At 40.5% G+C, this 19,648-nt stretch overlaps 1 protein-coding gene and 1 long non-coding RNA gene across 2 annotated transcripts in view; one reads left to right on the top strand and one right to left on the bottom strand.

Annotated features, from left to right (window-relative positions):
- The window catches only part of LOC137049905 (zinc finger protein 271-like), a 47,453-nt gene that overhangs the window by 27,089 nt on the left and 716 nt on the right, over window positions 1-19,648 (bottom strand). The window contains exons 2-5 of the mRNA XM_067428655.1: window positions 9,323-9,576; window positions 5,848-6,833; window positions 4,228-4,468; window positions 2,293-2,329 (exon numbers count right to left, since the gene is read on the bottom strand). Coding sequence (XP_067284756.1) covers window positions 2,293-2,329; window positions 4,228-4,468; window positions 5,848-6,833; window positions 9,323-9,482 — 1,424 coding nt within the window. The 5' untranslated portion in view covers window positions 9,483-9,576. The remainder of the gene's footprint in view (window positions 1-2,292; window positions 2,330-4,227; window positions 4,469-5,847; window positions 6,834-9,322; window positions 9,577-19,648) is intronic.
- LOC137049430 (uncharacterized) lies at window positions 1,457-2,313 on the top strand. Its single transcript, XR_010899590.1, has 3 exons — window positions 1,457-1,597; window positions 2,019-2,091; window positions 2,175-2,313. It is a non-coding gene; the product is annotated as an uncharacterized lncRNA (long non-coding RNA).

The following is a 19,648-nucleotide window of genomic DNA, read 5'->3' as shown; positions in this document are numbered from 1 at the left end:
CAATGCATCTGAATGAGCCAATTTGCAGGATATTGTTTGAGCTATGCCCTGTTATTGTTATGGTTCATTGATAGGTGAACAAGTGTAATAATCTATGGTTTCACCCATTTAGTGAGCGTTTCTTTGTATTTTTCGCGTCCGCTTCTACCTTTCCTCTTCCACAAGTAAAAGACCAAGGGCTGACAACGGCAATGCCATTTGCAACGTTCTGAAATGCACGAATCCGTCTGTGTGGGGAAACGAAAACGACAGCTGATATCTTTATAGCTCTTCCGGTTTCCCGCTTCGAATAACGAAAACAGACTACTGCCACCAGCTGGGACGGAAAGGTATTTCCTCTAACGCAGGCGCAGAACGGACGAGCTATTGGCCGTCTGATGTCGAGCGTCGGCTTGGTGTGTCAGGGCAACTTTGGACCGCTTTGGACCCAAGACGCTGCCGACGTGAGCCAACGTGAGCCGACTCAGCAGTTTGCTTTCGTCGCCACTAGTTGATCGGCGTCGGCTTGGTGTGTTCCTAGCTTTAGTGACAACACAAAGAATAATAATGAAACCATTTATATATAAAAATAGTATAAATTACATTGACCATCTGAATCTGACAAAGGAAACAGTCAGTTCTCTGCACTCATGCTCTGGTTTTGAACTAGTTTTTTTGTTTTTGTTTTCTAAACATGCAGTTCATTGCATAACTAACATTAAACTATACTTTTCATTTTCAGCAGCAGGACCAGAGAAAGGTTGTACAGGAGCAAAATGATGAGGATGCCGAAGATGAGACACTTCTACTTTTTGATGAGGAATAAAGCTTTTGGCATATGTTAAATTAAATATACGTATAAAAAAAAAAAAAACTATAGATATGCAACATTTTCAGTTCCCAATAACTTTTTTGGTACCTTTGTTTTTTATAATATTTTAATTATTTGGTAATTATTTAGTAGCTTAGTGTGGGAAAAATGTCATTAACTAAATTTGGATTAATAAATGCTGGAAATGTTTTTTGATTGGTACTTCATGTTTCTTAAGGCACATGTGGTAGGTAATCAAGTACAGAACAATATTTAGTAGGTTTCATGATCAAATGAACATACTTCGAAAACTGAGAGTTTGTTTCGTATCATAAGTAACAAAGCGCAAAGCTTATTGTGATTATCGGATGGTAACCATCACGCATCAGCTGAAAACTTATCAAAATATTGATCTTGGGATTTTAGAAACAATTTAAATTTGAATTAAATATAGTGAAGTAAAATTAAAACTGGAAATCAATATTCAAACCAGTCTTCAAGCCATACATATGTGAAAATTGAAAAGGTCACTGGTGATGACTTCAGGAATGATTGGGTGATACACAGCTTGAAGTAAGTGTTATGTGTTTAACATAAAAGCAATAAACCTTACTACAATAATATGGCAGATTGTATATTTCATCTTCCAGTTCCAGTCCAAATCTGCAGAAACTGAAGAACTCTTTGGTGAAGAAGACAGAAAGTTGAGGAGTCTCATTCCACAGCGGAACACTGCACTGCCTCCAGGAGATGATTAAAAGTGAAGTGTCCATCTACAGAGGCTTCAGAAGACCCTGTCCTAGTGGGGTAAGAAAGAGACTCAAAGCTTTCACGATTCAAATCTGTTTATGACTCTTCAACACTGTCAGCTGGTTTACACAAACTCATAAAAGCTGTTTTCAACTTTGATAATAAGAAGAAATGTTTATTAAGCAACAAATCATTGTACTAGAATGATTTCTGAAGGAGCATGTGACACTGATGACTGGAGTAATGTTGCTGAAAATTAAGCTTTGATCACAGGAATAAATGACAGTTTACAATATATTACAAAATGGAAAAGTAGACTGTTTTATAATATTTTGCAATATTAGTTAACTAAATATAGTACAGTTCACTATATTTTTGATCAAATAAATGCAGCTTTGGTGAGCATAATTATTTCTTAGACTTCTTTCAAAAGCAATAAAAAGATTAGCACCATTACCAAGACGCTCCTTCGTTTCAGCTGGCCGAGAAGGATGATAAGGTGTCAGTGCAGCTCGGGTTAAGGAAGAGGATGAAGAGGAGAGGAGGAACATGTAAGTTAGACATTTTCTCCTACCTTTCTAACAAAAAGCAATATAAACTTAACTACAACAGTATGGTACATTTTATGTTTCAGCTTCAAGTTTGTAAAGATCCAAAAGTGAATATATAGAGACACAGACCACCTATCTTTGCCTCAGAAGACCCTGCCCTCCGCTGGTGGGGTAAGAAAGAGACTCTTCCTCATCTCTCACAGCTCTCGGTCATCTCCCTCTGCCTCCTCAACACTGTCTGGAAGAGTGTTTGCACAGTATGAGACACAGTCAGTAATGAGAGATCTCAAAATTCTTCATTTTCTTGAACAAAAAAAAAAGTTGATGTATTTTTGGGTGGGCCAAGTAATGCTAGAAATCTATATTGTTATTTTTTCTTTTCTTTTTGTTACTGCTTTTGAGAAGCTCTCTCTCTCTCTCTCTCTCTCTCGCTCTCTCTCTCTCTCTCTCTCTCTCTCTCTCTCTCTCTCTCTCTCTCTATATATATATATATATATATATATATTAATTGTAATATACTATTGTTTAGGTTTAGCAACTAGTAGCCTAGTGAATGTAATGCAATACATTTAATAAAAATAATGATCACTGGTTACATTATACATTAATTGTAATGTTTGTATGAATCAAGTATTTTCTGTCCTGTTAAAAATGTGTTGGCTAAGTACAAAGTAACACTAAATAAATGCTGATTAATTGAATGCAGTGTGTTTCTTGGCAATTTTCTATTACAATGTATAGGTGTTTGTATTGGTTTCCATTACATACATTGATCCCTAAAGGTATAAACTAAAAACAATACAATTCTCTATAAATAATATGGTCCTTTAAGGTTACGTTCTCACAACGTGCCAGTTTGGTCGTTGGGACGTGCTCGTCACGTTCCAGCGACATATCATAATAACGTCGCCACGACGAATACAGGAATCACAAAGTTACGTCGCTGGAACGTTACCTGGTATGTCGCTGCGACTAATATGGTCCATTGAGGTTACGTCCTCACAACATGCCAGTTTGGTCGTTGGGACGTGCTCGTCACGTTCCAGCAACGTCCCACTATAACGTCGCCACGACGATTATGGGAATCACAAAGTTACGTCACTGGAACGTTATTTGGTACGTCGCTACGACGAATATGGTCCGGTCCGGTTACGTCTTCACAACGTTACTGTGTTAGCTGGGTATACACTAAACATCTTAAAATTTTTAACAGTCAAGGGATCATTTGGAGATAAATGGGTCTCTTGAATACAATAATCAAGGGGATTTAAAGCAACTGTTAAACGTTGTAACTCCGCAAAGTTAGCTTTTAATCCCTGACAATTCCATTGAATTATATGGTTACTTATCTTCAAGTGGGGAAGATAGGTACAGGGCCTTTATTCTTGCACTTTGGAGAAAGGCTATGACTTCGACTAGTCATAGGTTCTGACATTTCAACATCTTTTGGATTATCATGTTTTTTAGTTCTATTTTTGTCTTGATTTGATTGTTGAGTTACTGTGCTTTGAGATTTCTTTTTCTCTCTGGATTCTCTTTGTTTCAACTGGGTGTCTTGAGTCGGATTAGTTTGGATATATACATTCTTGCTTTTTTGTGAAGACAAGTTCTTATTACTGCTTACAACTTGAGGTTTGTCTGTAGATATCCAAGTCAGTTCTGTCTGAGTACTAATTTCCCGTATGTTTGGTTTAACCACATCAGAATAGGATTTATTCAATGTGAAGGCAGGGAAACCTTCAACAAGTTTGCGAGCTTCAGGATAGCTCACCTTCTTTGTGTGTTTAATTTTTTGTATTTCTTTTTCTTTAATCCAGGCAGGGCATTTCTTTGATGAAGCTGCATGATCACCAAGACAGTTTTTACATTTAGCGAGATTAGTACAGTTTGTTTCATGGTCATCCTTACCACAATTGTGGCAAACAGCCTTATATTTGCATCCAGCAGAACCATGTCCAAATTTCTGACATTTACAACATCTCAACGGGTTCGGTATGTAGATATCCACAGTGACACTTAGATATCCTATTTGAATTCTCTCTGGCGGGTGAGGTCTGTTAAAAGTCAGAATGTATGTTCCTGTTGGAATTATTTGTCCATCTTTTTTGATGCTTATTCTTTTGACATCAATCACACCCATATGATTTAGTTCTGAGGTTATATCAGCTTCGTCCATGTCTTGCAATTCTCTGGTGCGGATCACTCCTTTGCTGTTATTCAGAGAAGGGTGACAGAATGCTTTCATAGTGACTCCTGCCAGATTTGTTGCTCGTAATAAGTTCTCTGAGTTTGCTTTCCGAACACATTCCACCAAAATTTGTCCCGATCGCAGCTTTTTGATATCTTTGACTGTTCCTGCTATTCCTGTGATTCCTTTCTGAATAGCAAAAGGAGACAGTTTAGTGAGGGGACAATCAATTGATAGAGACCCAAGTAATATAAATCTTTGCCCATTTTCATTTTTTGAAGTAAAGATAAAATTAGTGGTTAGTTCAACTTCCAAGTCTTGATCCAGTATCCGTTTTTTGGTGTTTTGTTTATTTGCCATGTTAGAAAGAATTGGTTCATCATCTCTGCTCCTCACCCACCTCGGAGTCCTACAAGGAGATGTACAGTGCCGCGGAAATCCACCGGATGTACACCAAGGATACAGTAATGATATACTTGAGCATATAAACACAAGATTTATACTACTCAATTGACCCTACGCCAGCGCCTTCTGGAAGTGGTGATAACTACATAGTTGATTGTGATTCAAAGCCAAATCCAGGGCAAATCCTGACAAGCCGATTGGTTAGAATGGGCCATTCCAACCTCTCGTCTAAATGAAGTAGGAGCCAAAGTGATGTGTTGGGAGATATGGCAGCCGCAGCAAGCCAAAATCCTCAAGCACCAGGATCTCTTCCTCCACTGACACGAGTCGCAACCCACGGCACACAAGCTGCCCCATTTGTCGCCTCTTACAATCAGCAAGGGGGTGCTAGGGACCTATTCTACCCCGGGTCCCCACGGGGCCGTTAGCTAGCAAGTCAGTATCATGTTAAAGCGCGTCAGTACATAACAGAGAACACCGGCAATATCCACAAGTGAAAATGAATTCTAAAGCCACTTTCAATAACAATAATAAACTTACCACCAAGAAGTAATATTTTTGCTGGCAGTATCTTGGTGGGTCCATGTCGGCTGCGACTTCATAGGCGCACTTCTATGATGTGGACTATTATGTAGGATAATTCATGTAGAGATTATTGCAGTGTTCCAGGTTAATTAATCATTACGGATGGACTAATCTAGAATATCATGCACTTTCCCAACTAATCCTAAACTTCATGCAATAATAAAACAAGTTACTTTGTTCTTTGTGCTCGTCTTTGTTCTTTTTCTCCTCCTCATGTCTTCACGGGTGATTAGAAGCTCAGAGTGTTTATCTTAAAACATTTTATAACACGCCTCTGCATGACAAAATTAGCACAAAAAAATTGAGAAAGCAGCTAGATCTTTAATAAAGCATAAGGAAAGAATTTGATCATAGCAACATTGATTTTTTAATAGGATTGATTTAATAGGATTTAATACAGCTTTACAGTATTAAACATGAAAAACAGTTTTCCTTTTCAACTATAAGCAGCTCTCCAGTGTGTTCAAGTTCTCACTCACAGACGTCTGATCCGTTGAAATGCTGTTTTAGGTTTCTTTAATATGAGAAAGCCTTCTAACACTGAAGACATGGGAACTTCTTTCTGGTGTGAGTTATCATTTCCTGTCTGTAATACCAGTTCTCATGTGAACTCTCATGTGGCCCTTAAGGCTATCTTTATATCTGTAACTCTTTCCACACTGTTCACATTTAAATGGTTTCTCTTCACTGTGAACTCTCATGTGGGCTACAAGGTTTCCTTTTAGAGTGAAACTCTTTCCACACTGATGGCATATGTAAAGCTTTTCTCCAGTGTGAATTCTCATGTGGACTATAAGGCTTCCTGATTGAGTGAAACTCTTTCCACATTGTTCACATTTGAATGGCTTCTCTCCAGTGTGAATTCTCATGTGACAATTAAGAGTTAATTTACGTCCGAAACTCTTTCCGCACTGATCACATGCAAATGCCTGTTCTCCAGTGTGACTATTCATGTGATCCCTAAAGCTTTGTTCCCATGTGAAGCTATTCCCACACAGAGTGCAGGTGTAAGGCTTCTTTCCAGTGTGAACATTCATGTGTTTCTTAAGGCTATGTTCCCATGTGAAGCCATTCCCACACAGAGTGCAGGTGTAAGTTTTCTCTCTAGTGTGAACATTCATGTGTTTCTTAAGGCTTTGTTCCTGTGTGAAGCCATTCCCACACACAGTGCAGGTGAACGGCTTCTCTCCAGTGTGAACTCTCATGTGGGCTACTAGGTTTCCTTTATGTCTGAAGCTCTTTTCACACTGTTGGCAGGCATAAGGGCTCTCTCCAGTGTGAACTCTCATGTGGGCTACAAGGTTTCCTTTATTTCTGAAACTCTTTCCACACTGTCGGCAGTCGTAAGGCTTCTCTCCAGTGTGAATCCTCATGTGGTCTTTAAGGCTTCCTGTGTGAGTGAAACTCTTTCCACACTGTTGGCAGGTGAAACTTTTAGCTTCTGTCTTTTGAGCTCTTTTTTTAGAGAAAGACTTTTTAGCCTGTGTTGTTCTTTCTCCAGTCATGAAATCATGATGTTTATCAGAATGGGCTTCTTCCCTTTCATTGAGGTCACGACTCGCCTCTTTAAGTGCAATCAGGGAAAAAACAGACATAAAACAAGTTAGACATTTAAAGCATCAAAACCAATAACAAATGTTTGTTATATACACTATCTAGGGACCAGTACTGCGCAGCTTTGGCCCTGGACGGCCACTGTCTTGCAAATGTAAATGTTTAATCCCCAATTAAAGTCACCTGTCTGTAATTTTCAAGCAGTCCTGAAGTCGTCTTCTCATAGGATAAGGACACAGACTCATGAATAATTATGAGAGACTGATGAGTCGTGAGTCGTTGCCGTACTACAGAACAACAAAACTTACAAAGATAAATTTAAACCTAGAAGTTAAATATAGGTTTAAAATGAACTAGTTTTCTACTACAATATAAAAAATGGATGATAACATTGACTTCTATGATGCTCAACACTCATAACGCTGTTAAAATCTCAGAAAATTTGGCGTAGGGTTTCTTGACCCTTTATGTCAAGAACATAACATTTCCCCCCCATTTTCACAGACAAAGCTTAAGGTATTCCCAGACTAAAGTACATGTTTGAGGTGTTTTAACTGAAAGCAACTTGCACAATTGTATGTTAATATGTGTCAGTACCTATAGCCGTTGAAGGGGGGAGTGGGCCGACACCCTTTCCTCTTCATCATATGCATCTTATCCTTTTGAATGATTTTTAATAACCTCATGAATTAAATAATCAGTTATTATCCTTTTTAAAAAAAATGATTTATTGACAATCAATTTTATTTGATCATTAATACATTTAACTATTATTTAATATGATTTTGACTCTATGTCTGCTGTATGGTGTCTAATTTGCTTTCCAGAGATGGTCTGACAAAGACAGTCTGACCCCTATCTATGTGCCCTGATATAGATAGCCTGACCTCTATCTCTGGGTCCTGACCAACAGGGCCTTGGAGAGGAAGTTAGAACTTCGAAGAGGTGAATCCTGCCTGTTGTTAGTAACCCCAGGACAGGAAGGGGTGGGAGGATTGAAGTCTACCAATTGTGATTTCTTCCCATTTATATAGTGTGATTTGTCCCATTGATAGAAGTACATTTTTGTCTTTATATTTCTTTATAGAATGAGGTAGATGATATTAGTCATACTTTTCTTTCTGGAGATTCGTTTGTCATGTGGTGTTGATATCTTGTCCTGTTGATAAGCTCACTGCTGCACTAACCTTGGAGGAGAGATGTGCCCTAGAGTCTTGTGTGTGTGTGTTACATGTTCTGTGCAGGTCTATGGACTGGATTGGAGCGCTTTTTCTCACACCCTACACCTCTTGGCATCTTTCTAGGACTCCCCTGAAGTCAACACTACCCCAATCTTGGGATTGTCTGATGTATACATCCTGATTAACAACAACAACAACATCTATCTATTCTCGCGTGACACATTGTTTAGACTTTATGCCAATCAGTAATATTCCACGTGTTTGTAATAATGTAAATCATGCCCTTGAAATTGGTATAACTGGTGAGGTAATTTTGTAAGGTTGTGTAGAGTAGAGTCTGGCCTGACCCCGCCCTGAGAGACTCTGAAGCTGACTCTACTGATGAAACTGCAAACTATTCTTCAGTAAAATTCTCAGATGATTGAACATCCTGACTCCTGGTCTTCATTTCGCATATCTGGTCTATGGGTCAAAACTGTCAACACCTAACACCGTATTTTAACAGGACATGATATTTGTGTAACAAATCTTACAATCTGATCACAATCTCTCAACGTCTGTGATTTCATGTAGCGGTTTGAACAAGACCATCATCCCTGTGTTTATTACAGTGGTGGGACTGTGAATCATGTAATATACACGTCTTTTAATTTATTATTTGTTAATACAGCTTTAATTGATCATTTAAAAAAATATATTTAAGTAAACTTCACCAGTTTATAGAGTGGCGGTTTGTATTAGACTCACTATATAAGTGAGCAGAGGAATCTAGGCCATTTTTTGCAGTTTCTGTGATTTGGCCCTCGTCATTGAATGTATGTGTTGTTGTTTTTTTGTCAGATACCATCCATATTGAAATTAAAGTATGCTGAAGACTGGTGTGCCAACAGCAAGTCAAAAAACACACGAGGAGAAGCGTTAGGATAATACAACATCAACAATTACAGACAGTCGCATTCAGACAGGATTAGATTTCTCAGAGGGCCGTTGAGTTTGCCAAAAACAGTAAGTCATTAAAACACTGTTGTCCTCAACACTCCAAACTAAATTTCTGAGTGTCTCAATCAGATTTGGACAGGATTGAAATCACTAAGTACGAAATTTCACTAACGTCCCTCTGGAAACTAGTCCTGCCCGAATATGGCCATTGTTTGGTCTCAAGATGATCATTAATGTTTTTTTTTTTTTTTCTAAGACATGTTTATAAATGTTCATTTACTGCTATTTATGTTCAGGTATGTTAAAATAATAGTAGATATTGGGTTTAAAACACAAAATAACATTAAATGACTGTGTTCAGCTTTGAGAATAAACCAACCTGTTTGTTCCTCTGTTTCTTCATCTTTCACTCTGAATGTTTCTTCAATCTTTAACTCTTCACTCTCCAATTTCTTTGTTGGTTCCTCAGTTTCTTCGTCTTTCACTCGGAATGTTTCTTCAATCTTCAAGTCTTCACTCTCCATTTTAATAATCACCATCTTTATGTCTTCACTCTCCACTTTAATGAACGCAATCTGTATAGTGTCACGTTGATCTCAGTTGCTTAACCAGGAGTTTTTCTGTGTGTTTGTCCTGTTTAAGATGAGAATAATTAATAGAAAAACACTCAAAACTAAATATCTGATTGTGTCAGTCAGCTCTAGTTCAGTAGTTCAGTCACTGGTTAGAGAGAGAAAGAGAGAGAGAGAGAGAGAGAGAGAGAGAGTTAATGAACTTAAATCATTTGATTAGACTAAAACACTTAAAACAATCCCATACTATCCAAACTAAATAGTACTCGAAAATAGAATAAGTATGTCCCAAATCGTGGTATGTTGAAAATAGGGGTGTCCATGGTTAACCGATTAACCGTTAAAAATTGCGTAACCAAGTGAAACATTTTGCTCGGTTAAGTGGCGTCAATGACGTGCTTTGAATTTAGTTGTAATGTATTTTTGCACCCCTAGAGACCGCCAGAGCGCTCCCAGACATTTGTAATATCCACAAGAAGAAGTCATGACCAGCTTTCTAAGCGGGCAAAGAAAGTGTGGGAGCACTTTAAAATTGAGAGTGACGGGGCAAAATGCAAGTATTGCAATGCAGTGCTTACCGCATTTTTCAGGCTATAAGTCGCTCTGGAGTATGAGTGGCATCAGTCAAAAAATGTGTCATGAAGAGGAAAATAACATAAGTCGCACTGGACTATTAGTCGCATTAGGGCCGAAGCAGAGTGGGAGCCGCGCGCACTGTGCATAACGGAGCAGAAGAAAGAAAGTGAATGACTAGAGAAAAGCAGAGGTTACTTTAACTGTAATGAAGAAAACAAAAAAGCAAATCGCGGACTGAAAGCAATATGGCCAGAGCTGAAGGAACGAGTCCACAGATGCTTGAACTCTCTGCCGGGAGAGGCTCAGCCGCACGAGTCAAACGCTGTGTGAATCATTCTCGGCTGCATATTTTACTACATGCCCTAATCATGCAGGCGCCCTCGCGGCCAATTGCATTGCTCGTGAACTGGAGCGCGCATCTCATCCTAATTTAACGAAACTCAGCGTATGCTTCACAGACATGAAATATATCTTAAGAAAGCTTGAAATGTCTTTTAACAATTTAAAACAAAAAGAAATAGGCTACTCTCTGATTATGTAATCCATGATGTGCATTTCTCTCTATAGGCGCGTTCACTACGGAGATGGCGGTCGTCAAAATAATAAACTAAAAATAATAACTCTAACGCACACTATGGTTAACCGAGTATTAACGCTAAGGGCCTCGGTTAACGGTTAATGAAAAACTTGAAAACATGCAGCCCTAGTTGAAAAGAGTATTCCAAAGATACCCGGATGGTTTACTATTTCCGGTCCAAATTCGAAGTGCGGATCGATGCACACTCTAACGGCTGATATTGCCCACAACCCATTGCGAGTTGGACAAGGGTTCGATTAGAACTACAAAAACAGATAAAAAGGGTTTAAAAAAAAACTACAAACATGACAGACATGCTAGTCCAACGGTTAAGTAGAGAGGTTTAGATAAAGGGGTTTGAATGACCATCAACCAAGTTGAATGACCATTTAACTTGACAAAAACATATGCATTCATTGTTGTCCTGTCCTCATTATATTTCACCTGCAGCAGCAACTTTTGTAATGACACATTGGCCATTAACTTTTAAATGCATCATTATATTTAAACTGCAAACAAGAGAAGAGTCTCTGCATTAAAGACCCACACATGGCAGATCAACGTGTGGCTAAATTTCTCTCCAATATGGAAGGAAATCAAATTGAATGTGGAGGATTTAAACTGTGACGAATCTGACGATGATTGACAGGGCAGTTAAACTGTTAAGAGATGCATGTAACTAAGCGACAGAGTCCATTAAAGATGACGATGAAGTAGTATGTCCCGAAGCTTCTGAGTGTCTCCCTCAGCTAGCTAGTAGTTCAGTAACTTGTAAAGGAAACTCTCATAAAGCTTATAAAAACACTCTACAAATTATCAAAAGAGCACATTGTATGTTTTGTATTTAGACACTTATGCTTTACATTTATGATTTGTAGATTAGATTAAATAAACTACATTTCCAAGAAAACATTAACAGTCGGTTTGCAGAAGTTATAAACGTTTGATTGTGCTCATTGCATTTACACTTTTTGACCAGCAGGAGTTGTCAGTGTTTGAAGTGATTCGAGTGAGTCGACTCAGTGAATCAATTCTGTGTAGCGATTGATTCAGTTAACTGTTACAGGTTTCCCTTTTGAACAGTCAGTCGTATTCCGTCAAAGATGCACTGGGAATTCTCCTATTTTCGAATATACCGAAGTAATTTGTAAAATCACTACTGCCCTGTCAAAACAGTGTCGAGACATCTCACACGCAATTGGCTGGCCAGTGGGAACCGCATGAGCCAATGGCAGAACACCGCAATCTGAGCGCACATCGCAGATACTACCCTCGCTGGTTTCGGCTGCTCTCACTGCGACGGTATGGCCATCTCCTCCCTCCGCTCACGGATGGCACTCTTCGCAGAGCCCAACCTCGTCCCTCACGCTCTCACATTTCCTTTTCAGGCCGAACCTCTGCAGAAAAAACGGCGGACCCAGAGGGCGCCGTTGACAACCCTATCCCCTCAAAGGCTGGTGCAGACCCCAAACTACGCTGTGTCCTCACTAAAGCTGTGGGTGACCTGGGCCTGGATTGACCCTGCGCACAGCCGCCTTGACGAGTGGTATCTAGCGGGGCTCCAGCAGGCCCTTCGACAGAGAGCTGTTCTGTTCTTCCTTGAGAAGCATGCAGAGCTGGCGAAGTCATGGCATGCACTTCACTCTGCCCGTCTCAGCCCGTCCATGGCGCACGCGCTCTAGACCATCAACAGCGACATCGAAAAGGGCCATGAGAAGCTTCCTCTACTCGAGGAAACGGTTGCGGCTCACCTCTGCCCGCGCTCTGCGATCGGCTGGAAGCACAAGATCGCCCATCCCTCAAAGCCCTGTCGTACTACGTCAGCCTTGGCGAATCGGGCATATGCTTCCGCTGGACAAGCAAGCTCCACGCTCCACTCAATGGTGGTTCTCCAAGTATTTCAGGCCAAATTTCTCTGTGATATGGGTGAGTCTGGTCAAGATCAGGAGGCTTTCCGATCTCTGGAGCGCCACAGACCTGGCCCTTCACACCAAGAAAGTCACCGCCCAAGCCATAGGCAGATTGATGGCCAGCCTGATCATTCTGGAACGCCACCTATAGCTTAACCTGATGGTGTTAAGGAGGCCAATAAAACCGTTTTCCTCGACGCTCCAACTACCCCTGTTCGGCCCAGTGGTGGATGGCTTTGCAGAGCATTTCACCACAGAAGAAAAAGCACCTCAAGTTATGTGCCATTTTTTACCGAAGCAAGCCAGCTCTGCTTCTGCAGGTTGTCCGAGAGCTCCTTACCAGCAGCAACAGCGCAGGCGCCTGGGCCCACCCACCGCACAACCAACGTCAGCGCCACCACCAATCAAAGCACTTCCCTCTTAAGCACCAAGGCAATAGTGCTGGACTCTGAACACAGAAAGCAGCACTGAGGTTTGGGAAGCCATCCCCGGTGACACCGTGGGTTATAAAAACAATTCATCGAGGTTACTCGCTCCAAATCGCAGGTATAATGCTCACTTCTGTGGAGAGCAATGTGACACACGTCCTCAAAACCAAAGTGGAAAGCCTACTAATGAAAAAAGCTAGAGGTGATGCCTCTAGTCAGGGTTTTACAGCCACTATTTCCCCTCTAGGCGCCACGGTCGAGTTTACTCGACAAGATGCGGCACTGAATAAAACGTACGATTTTGTCAAATAGGGTGTCAAATTTAATTCAAACTCCCCTCCACTAGATGGCAGACATGTCATACTTCATCCCTACTCAAAAAAACCATGATTCTATACAAAATCTTCGAGCAAGAGCGCATTGAATCAATGCGAACAAAAGCGGAGCTGTTGTGCGAGTGAGCCGTTTTACCAGAGCATTGTCAACGTCCGCGAGTATTTGCATTAGATTATTATTTTCTTATGGCATCACTGTTAGAGACATAATCTAAATAAAAAACTGATTTTTTTTACTATTTATTTGTATGATACAGCTGCAAATTAGTATTTGAACACCTGTCTATCAGCTAGAAATCTGACCCTCAAAGACCTGTTAGTCTGCCTTTAAAATGTCCACCTCCACTCCATTTATTATCCTAAATTAGATGCACCTGTTTGAGGTCGTTGGCTGCATAAAGACACCTGTCCACCCCATACAATCAGTAAGAATTCAACTTCTAACATGGCCAAGACCAAAGAGCTGTCCAAGAACACTAGAGAAAAAAAATTGTACACTTCCACAAGACTGGAAAGGGCTACGGGGAATTTGCCAAGCAGCTTGGTGAAAAAAGGGTCCACTGTAGGAGCAATCATTAGAAAATGGAAGAAACTAAACATGACTGTCAATCTCCCTCAGAATGGGGCTCTATGCAAGATCTTACCTCGTAGGGTCTCAATGATCTTTAGAAAGGTGAGAAATCAGCCCAGAACTACACGGGAGGAGCTGGTCAACGACCTGTAAAGAGCTGGGACCACCGTTTCCAAGGTTACTGTTGGTAATACGCTAAGACATCATGGTTTGAAATCATGCATGGCACAGAAGGTTAACCTGCTAAAACCAGCACATGTCCAGGTCCATCTTACGTTTGCCAATGACCTTTTGGATGATCCACAGGAGTCATTTGAGAAATTCATGTGGTCAAATGAGACCAAAATAGAACTTTTTGGTCCTAATTCCACTAAATGTGTTTGTAGGAAGAAGAATGATGAGTACCATCCTAAGAACACCATCCCTACTGTGTAGCATGGGGGTAAGCATATTGCTTTGGGGGTGTTTTTCTGCACATGGGACAGGGTGACTGCAATGTATTAAGGAGAGGATTACCGGGGCCATGCATTGCAAGATTGTGGGGAACAACCTCCTTCCCTCAGTTAGAGCATTGAAGATGGGTCGAGGCAGGGTCTTCCAACATGACAATGACCCGAAGCACACAGCCAGAATAACTAAGGAGCGGCTCTGTAAGAAGCATATCATGGTACTGGTGTGGCCTAGCCCGTCTCCAGACCTAGACCCAATTGAGAATCTTTGGAGGGAGCTCAAACTCTGTGATTCTCAGCGACAGGCCAGAAACCTGACTAATCTAGAGAAGATCTGTGTGGAGGAGTGGGCCAAAATTCTCCTGCATTGTTTGCAAACCTGGTGAAAAACTACAGGAAACGTTTGACCTCTGTAATTGCAAACAAAGGCTACTGTACCAAATATTAACATTGATTTTCTCAGATACAAATAAATAGTTAAAAAAAAATACATTGACGACGACAATTTCAGACCCTTCCATGATTTCTAAGTGGGAGAACTTCCAAAATAGCTGAGTGTTCAAATACTTATTTTCCTCAATGTATATATGTGCCCCATATATGGAATCAGAGTGCCCACTGTATTTAGTAAATGGAAAATCTCTACAGCAAAAGGCAAACCGCTACATGCATTCAGTTTGTTTCTGCCATTTATTAGTAATGATTTACAGTTTGTTTACTATTTCCCTGAACATTCAGTATCGTGCAATATAGCATATAGAACGTGAGGGACATTTTGGGGGGAAAGAAGTGCTGCATTTTATCATTTAAACGTGGCTTTTCATTAAAATTCTATAATCCAAGATTTCCACCACCATATGCCGTCATAATATGCAAATTAGATGGGAAAATGTAATCCCTACATAAACTTTTGGGTCATCCTAAATATTACTCTAGTATACAGAGAGTGTCTATCTTTTATCACTTTTAAGATATAGCCTTTTGAAATTAAGATGTCAAAAACGAACGTTTTAGGAAAAAACCTCTGGTGCCTAAGGGTTAAAACAGATCCTCGCGCAAATCTGCCCAATGGACTGTTTTTTCTCAGTGGAGCTGATAGATGCTTACTTTCATATCAAAATTATCCCACATCACAGACTATTTTTGAGATTCGTGTTCGACGTGAAGGCTTATCAGTACACAGTCCTACCATTTGGCCTGTCTCTGGCCCTCCGCTCTTTCACCAAGTGTATGGATGCAGCTCTCGCCCCCTTTAGACAAGCGGGAATGCGCATTCTGAACTACCTCGACGACGCTCATACTGGCCCAGTTAGAGAAAGAAATAAAATCTCACAAATCAGTGCAACTAAGCCGGCTAGAATGCCTAGGTCTCAGAGTAAATACAGCCAAGAGCTCATTGCTTCCCAGACAGAGAATCTACCTCCTGGGAACTACACAGCAGCCTGCATATTCATACAGAAAAGGAACCAACAGACCTGTAAAAAAAAATTCAGAGAATGCTAGGCCTAATGGCATCAGCTTCTCCAGTACTTCCGCTGGGCATAATGCACATGCGCCCCCCTGCAGTACTGTCTGAAATCACGGTTTCCTCCCCAAGCGTGGCATTCAGGCCAGCTTTGGATCAAAGTGGGCCGTGGCTGTGTCAAAGCCCTGGCCCCGTGGTCAAATCCCTGGGGACAGTTTCAACACAGGTTGAGGCGCTCTGTGTAAAGGCACTCCAAAGTCTTTGCTGCTACAAAGTCATCTAAAGCATCCCGTAGCTTAATGTGAGGGACAGACAAATATACATTGTTCAATTAAAGTTGACAGAAACTCTTCAGATATCAATCATTTAAAACAGCGCATCACATTCCTTACCAACCTCTTTTTTTACAGTCTATGGTTATGTATCAGTGCAGTAAAACTCTCCAATTTGATATTTTACATTATAATACTTGATCTGTTGATAAAGGTGCTGTGAATTGGCATAAAATCACTTGCTGGAGTTTATTGCAGTTTCTAAACAATGTTGTACTCGCTAGTACATATATACAGACACTGGGTGTCTGTTAGATCACACATCACAAGGACTATGAATTGGCATCAGACACACACACTAACTGTAACATATACTGTATGCTGTTAATGCTCCTCATCTCCCAAAAGAAGATATAAATACGCAAAACAACTGTTGATGTCAAATTATAATTAAAAAATGACAGATTGGATGAGCTTTCTATAGCCCCTTTCACACTGCACGTCGGACCCGCAATATTCCCGGAACATTGCCTGGTCGCCTTCTGTGTGAAAGCAACCACGTCCCGGGATTGATTACCGAATTCGACCCGGGTCGGGGACCTAGTAATATTGCGGTATTCGACCCGGGACAAGCCCTGTGTGAACAAAAGCCGAAACTAATGCCGCAACGTGTACGTAGTTATCGTGCGACTCCTAGAGCTTGTTTTTTCAATAATACAACCCTGCAGTGCCAGAAGAGCTAGTCGGTGTTTTAAAGACAGAGAGTGTTCGTATACAAAAGAAACTAAAATTAAACAAGCAGAAATGTGTGCAAACTGGACACAAGTCGAGACCACGGAGCTCCTTACTATCCTCACTGAAGCTGAGATCGCTCGCCGTTATACGTCACATCCGGATGTCACGTGTCAACTCGACCCGGGACCGTTACGGGTTGTATGTGAAAAGTGCACATTAGGGCTGGGATAAACGATTATTTTTTAAACGATTAATCTAGCGATTATTTTTTTCGATGCATCGATTAATCTAACGATTAATTTTTCCTGTCCGATTCGGTTACGATTCGATTCGATTACCGATTATCTCCCCATTAATTGCCTAATAGCAATTTATACATGTTGATTTAATTATCTGAATGAAAAAACGAAATCCTTAACATTGCAATATATGTTTATTGCTCTTAAAATTCCAAAGTAAGACTATACAATAGCAATGCATTCAATAAAACCTTCAAAACAAAGTACACACACACACACACACACACACAAATAAATAAGTATTAACCTACAACAAAGAAACATATTATACGATTTTTCTATGTATGCAACTCAGCCTACAGGCTATGCCCATCGATTAAATATCAACAAGTTGGTTAATCAAATCTGGGGACACACTGCAAGCGTGAGCGTCTCGGCTGCGTGGCGTGTCCGTTTTTGTTTCGGCTCACATGTTAACAGGTTGGAGTTTGCACACTGACTGTGACGCGCGGAAAACGCGTGCATGCTAGAAATAGAAGAGCGCCTATTTTTCACGTGTGTTGGGAGCGTCTCCAGGCAAAATAGAATAGAAAAAGATGTTTATATATAATTTTGACACGAATACATATTATTAAATTACATTTTCATGTTTGAAAGTCTGTAGGTTTACATAAATGCAGATATAGGCCTAATTGTAATACTAAAAAACGTCAATTATCGATTTTGAAATATTGCAACTGTCAATACAGAACGAAATATTCTGTAGCCTAGTATTTGCCGTCAATACCATAGATATGTGGCTACTCCCGCCGTTTTCTTTGCTGTATCAGTAGGCTATTTATGTTTAACATTAGGAATAGGGCTTCACTCCGCATCAATAGCAGCAGCAGCGCCGCGTCAGACACGCGTCTAGTGTGCAAAGGCAGAGAAAACGCCACGCAGCCCCGTGGCTGACCCGCAACAGAAACGCCACGCGCATCCGCGGCATGACAGTGAAAAAAGTTACATGTAGAGTGCATTATGGGCGCCAATATTCCGTTTAAAACCGGAATAGTCCTGGGATGAAACTGCTCACTTAGAGGATGGATACCCTCGGTCACATCAGCGCGAGACATTGAACATTTTAAATTTAAAACAGCTTATTATGTAGGTAACGTAGCCAATGTGTCCGATGCTTTCACTTGATGCAAACGTTTGTTTTTGTGATTAAAATACATCAAATATTACCAAAACATCTGTCTTCCTGTGTGCAGAAATTTGTTTATGTAGCCGTGACAACAAAACGCGTGCGCGCATGCCTGTGATGCTCCGTGCACACCGCGCGCCAACCCCATAGACTGTGGCCAACCCGCAAGCCGAAGCCTTGCACTTCTGAAAGTCTGAGGAGCCACTCGTGTTGCTACCATAGATATACATAATAAATAATATACTTTATTATGTACATCTATGGTTGCTACTACTCTCCGGCGCCGCCATCTTTATTTTGAGTCTGACGAATCGACGCGCATATTTTGCGTCGACGTATTTTTTGCGTCGACGTCATCGATTACGTCGACGCGTTGTCCCAGCCCTAGTGCACATATTACGGTATTTCGCTGGCAGTGTGAATGGACCAAATCTAGTGGCCCGTGAACAAATGCTGGGTCGCATTATCCGTGTATTTGCCGGAATCGCAGTGTGAAAGGGGCTTTTCATTGTCCTGCATGGTTTGCAATCAGTAATGTGTGGAACTGCACCTATATAACAGTTTTAATACACTAAATTCTCTTTGAATTTCCACCCTGTTAGGTTGATAGACCTGGAAACTAACTGGGTGGAACATTTTCAGTTAGCTGTGGCCTTTAAAGTGATCAACATTTATCTAGCTAACTTTCTATAGATAAAGTCAGATATGTTTTTACATTATTACGACCGCCAACCAGACAAACATTCTTCATAGCATAGCCTAACAGGGTTAACAGCATTAAACTACATTCTCACCTGAAAAACTTATTTTGTGACACAATAACTGTAGTATTTTTACATTACTCTGGCCTTGAGGTTTGCCTTTCATCAATTCATCCACTTGACAGCAGGAAGCAGGCTCCTGATTGGTTACCGCAGTGCGAATATCCGCCAAAGTTCAAATTCATTTTGCTCAATTCGCGTAATTCGTGCCGCAGAATGTCTATTCGCGTCTTTGCATTGACTTAACATGTAAATCACTCACGCTTATCGCTTCATTCGCATCTGGTGTGAACGTACCATAAGAGTGGGACAAGCAGGATAACATTTCACAAACTAAAAAAACAGGCAGGAGTGAGAGTTGAAGGTTATTTCTGTTTACAGTGGTCTTTTTTGGAAGGCCGAGAAAATACTTACTAACAGGGAAGATGACCTCAGGGACACTGTAATGAAGAAAATTGTATAAAAAACTATAGATTCACTTTATTTATATAAATGATTTGAGGAAGTTTAGCCTATTCTATAACAATCTACAAATATTGAGAAATTATTATCATTTCATGGTTTATAGCTCTTGTGGAAGTTGATTACTTTGCATGAGGACATGATACGATTGAATGCATCAATAAATA

This window comes from Pseudorasbora parva, chromosome 20 (assembly GCF_024679245.1).
Source record: "Pseudorasbora parva isolate DD20220531a chromosome 20, ASM2467924v1, whole genome shotgun sequence".
Classification (NCBI taxonomy): Eukaryota; Metazoa; Chordata; class Actinopteri; order Cypriniformes; family Gobionidae; genus Pseudorasbora; species Pseudorasbora parva.
Note: the sequence above shows the minus strand (reverse complement) of the source record. Positions and strands in the feature narration are given on the sequence as shown.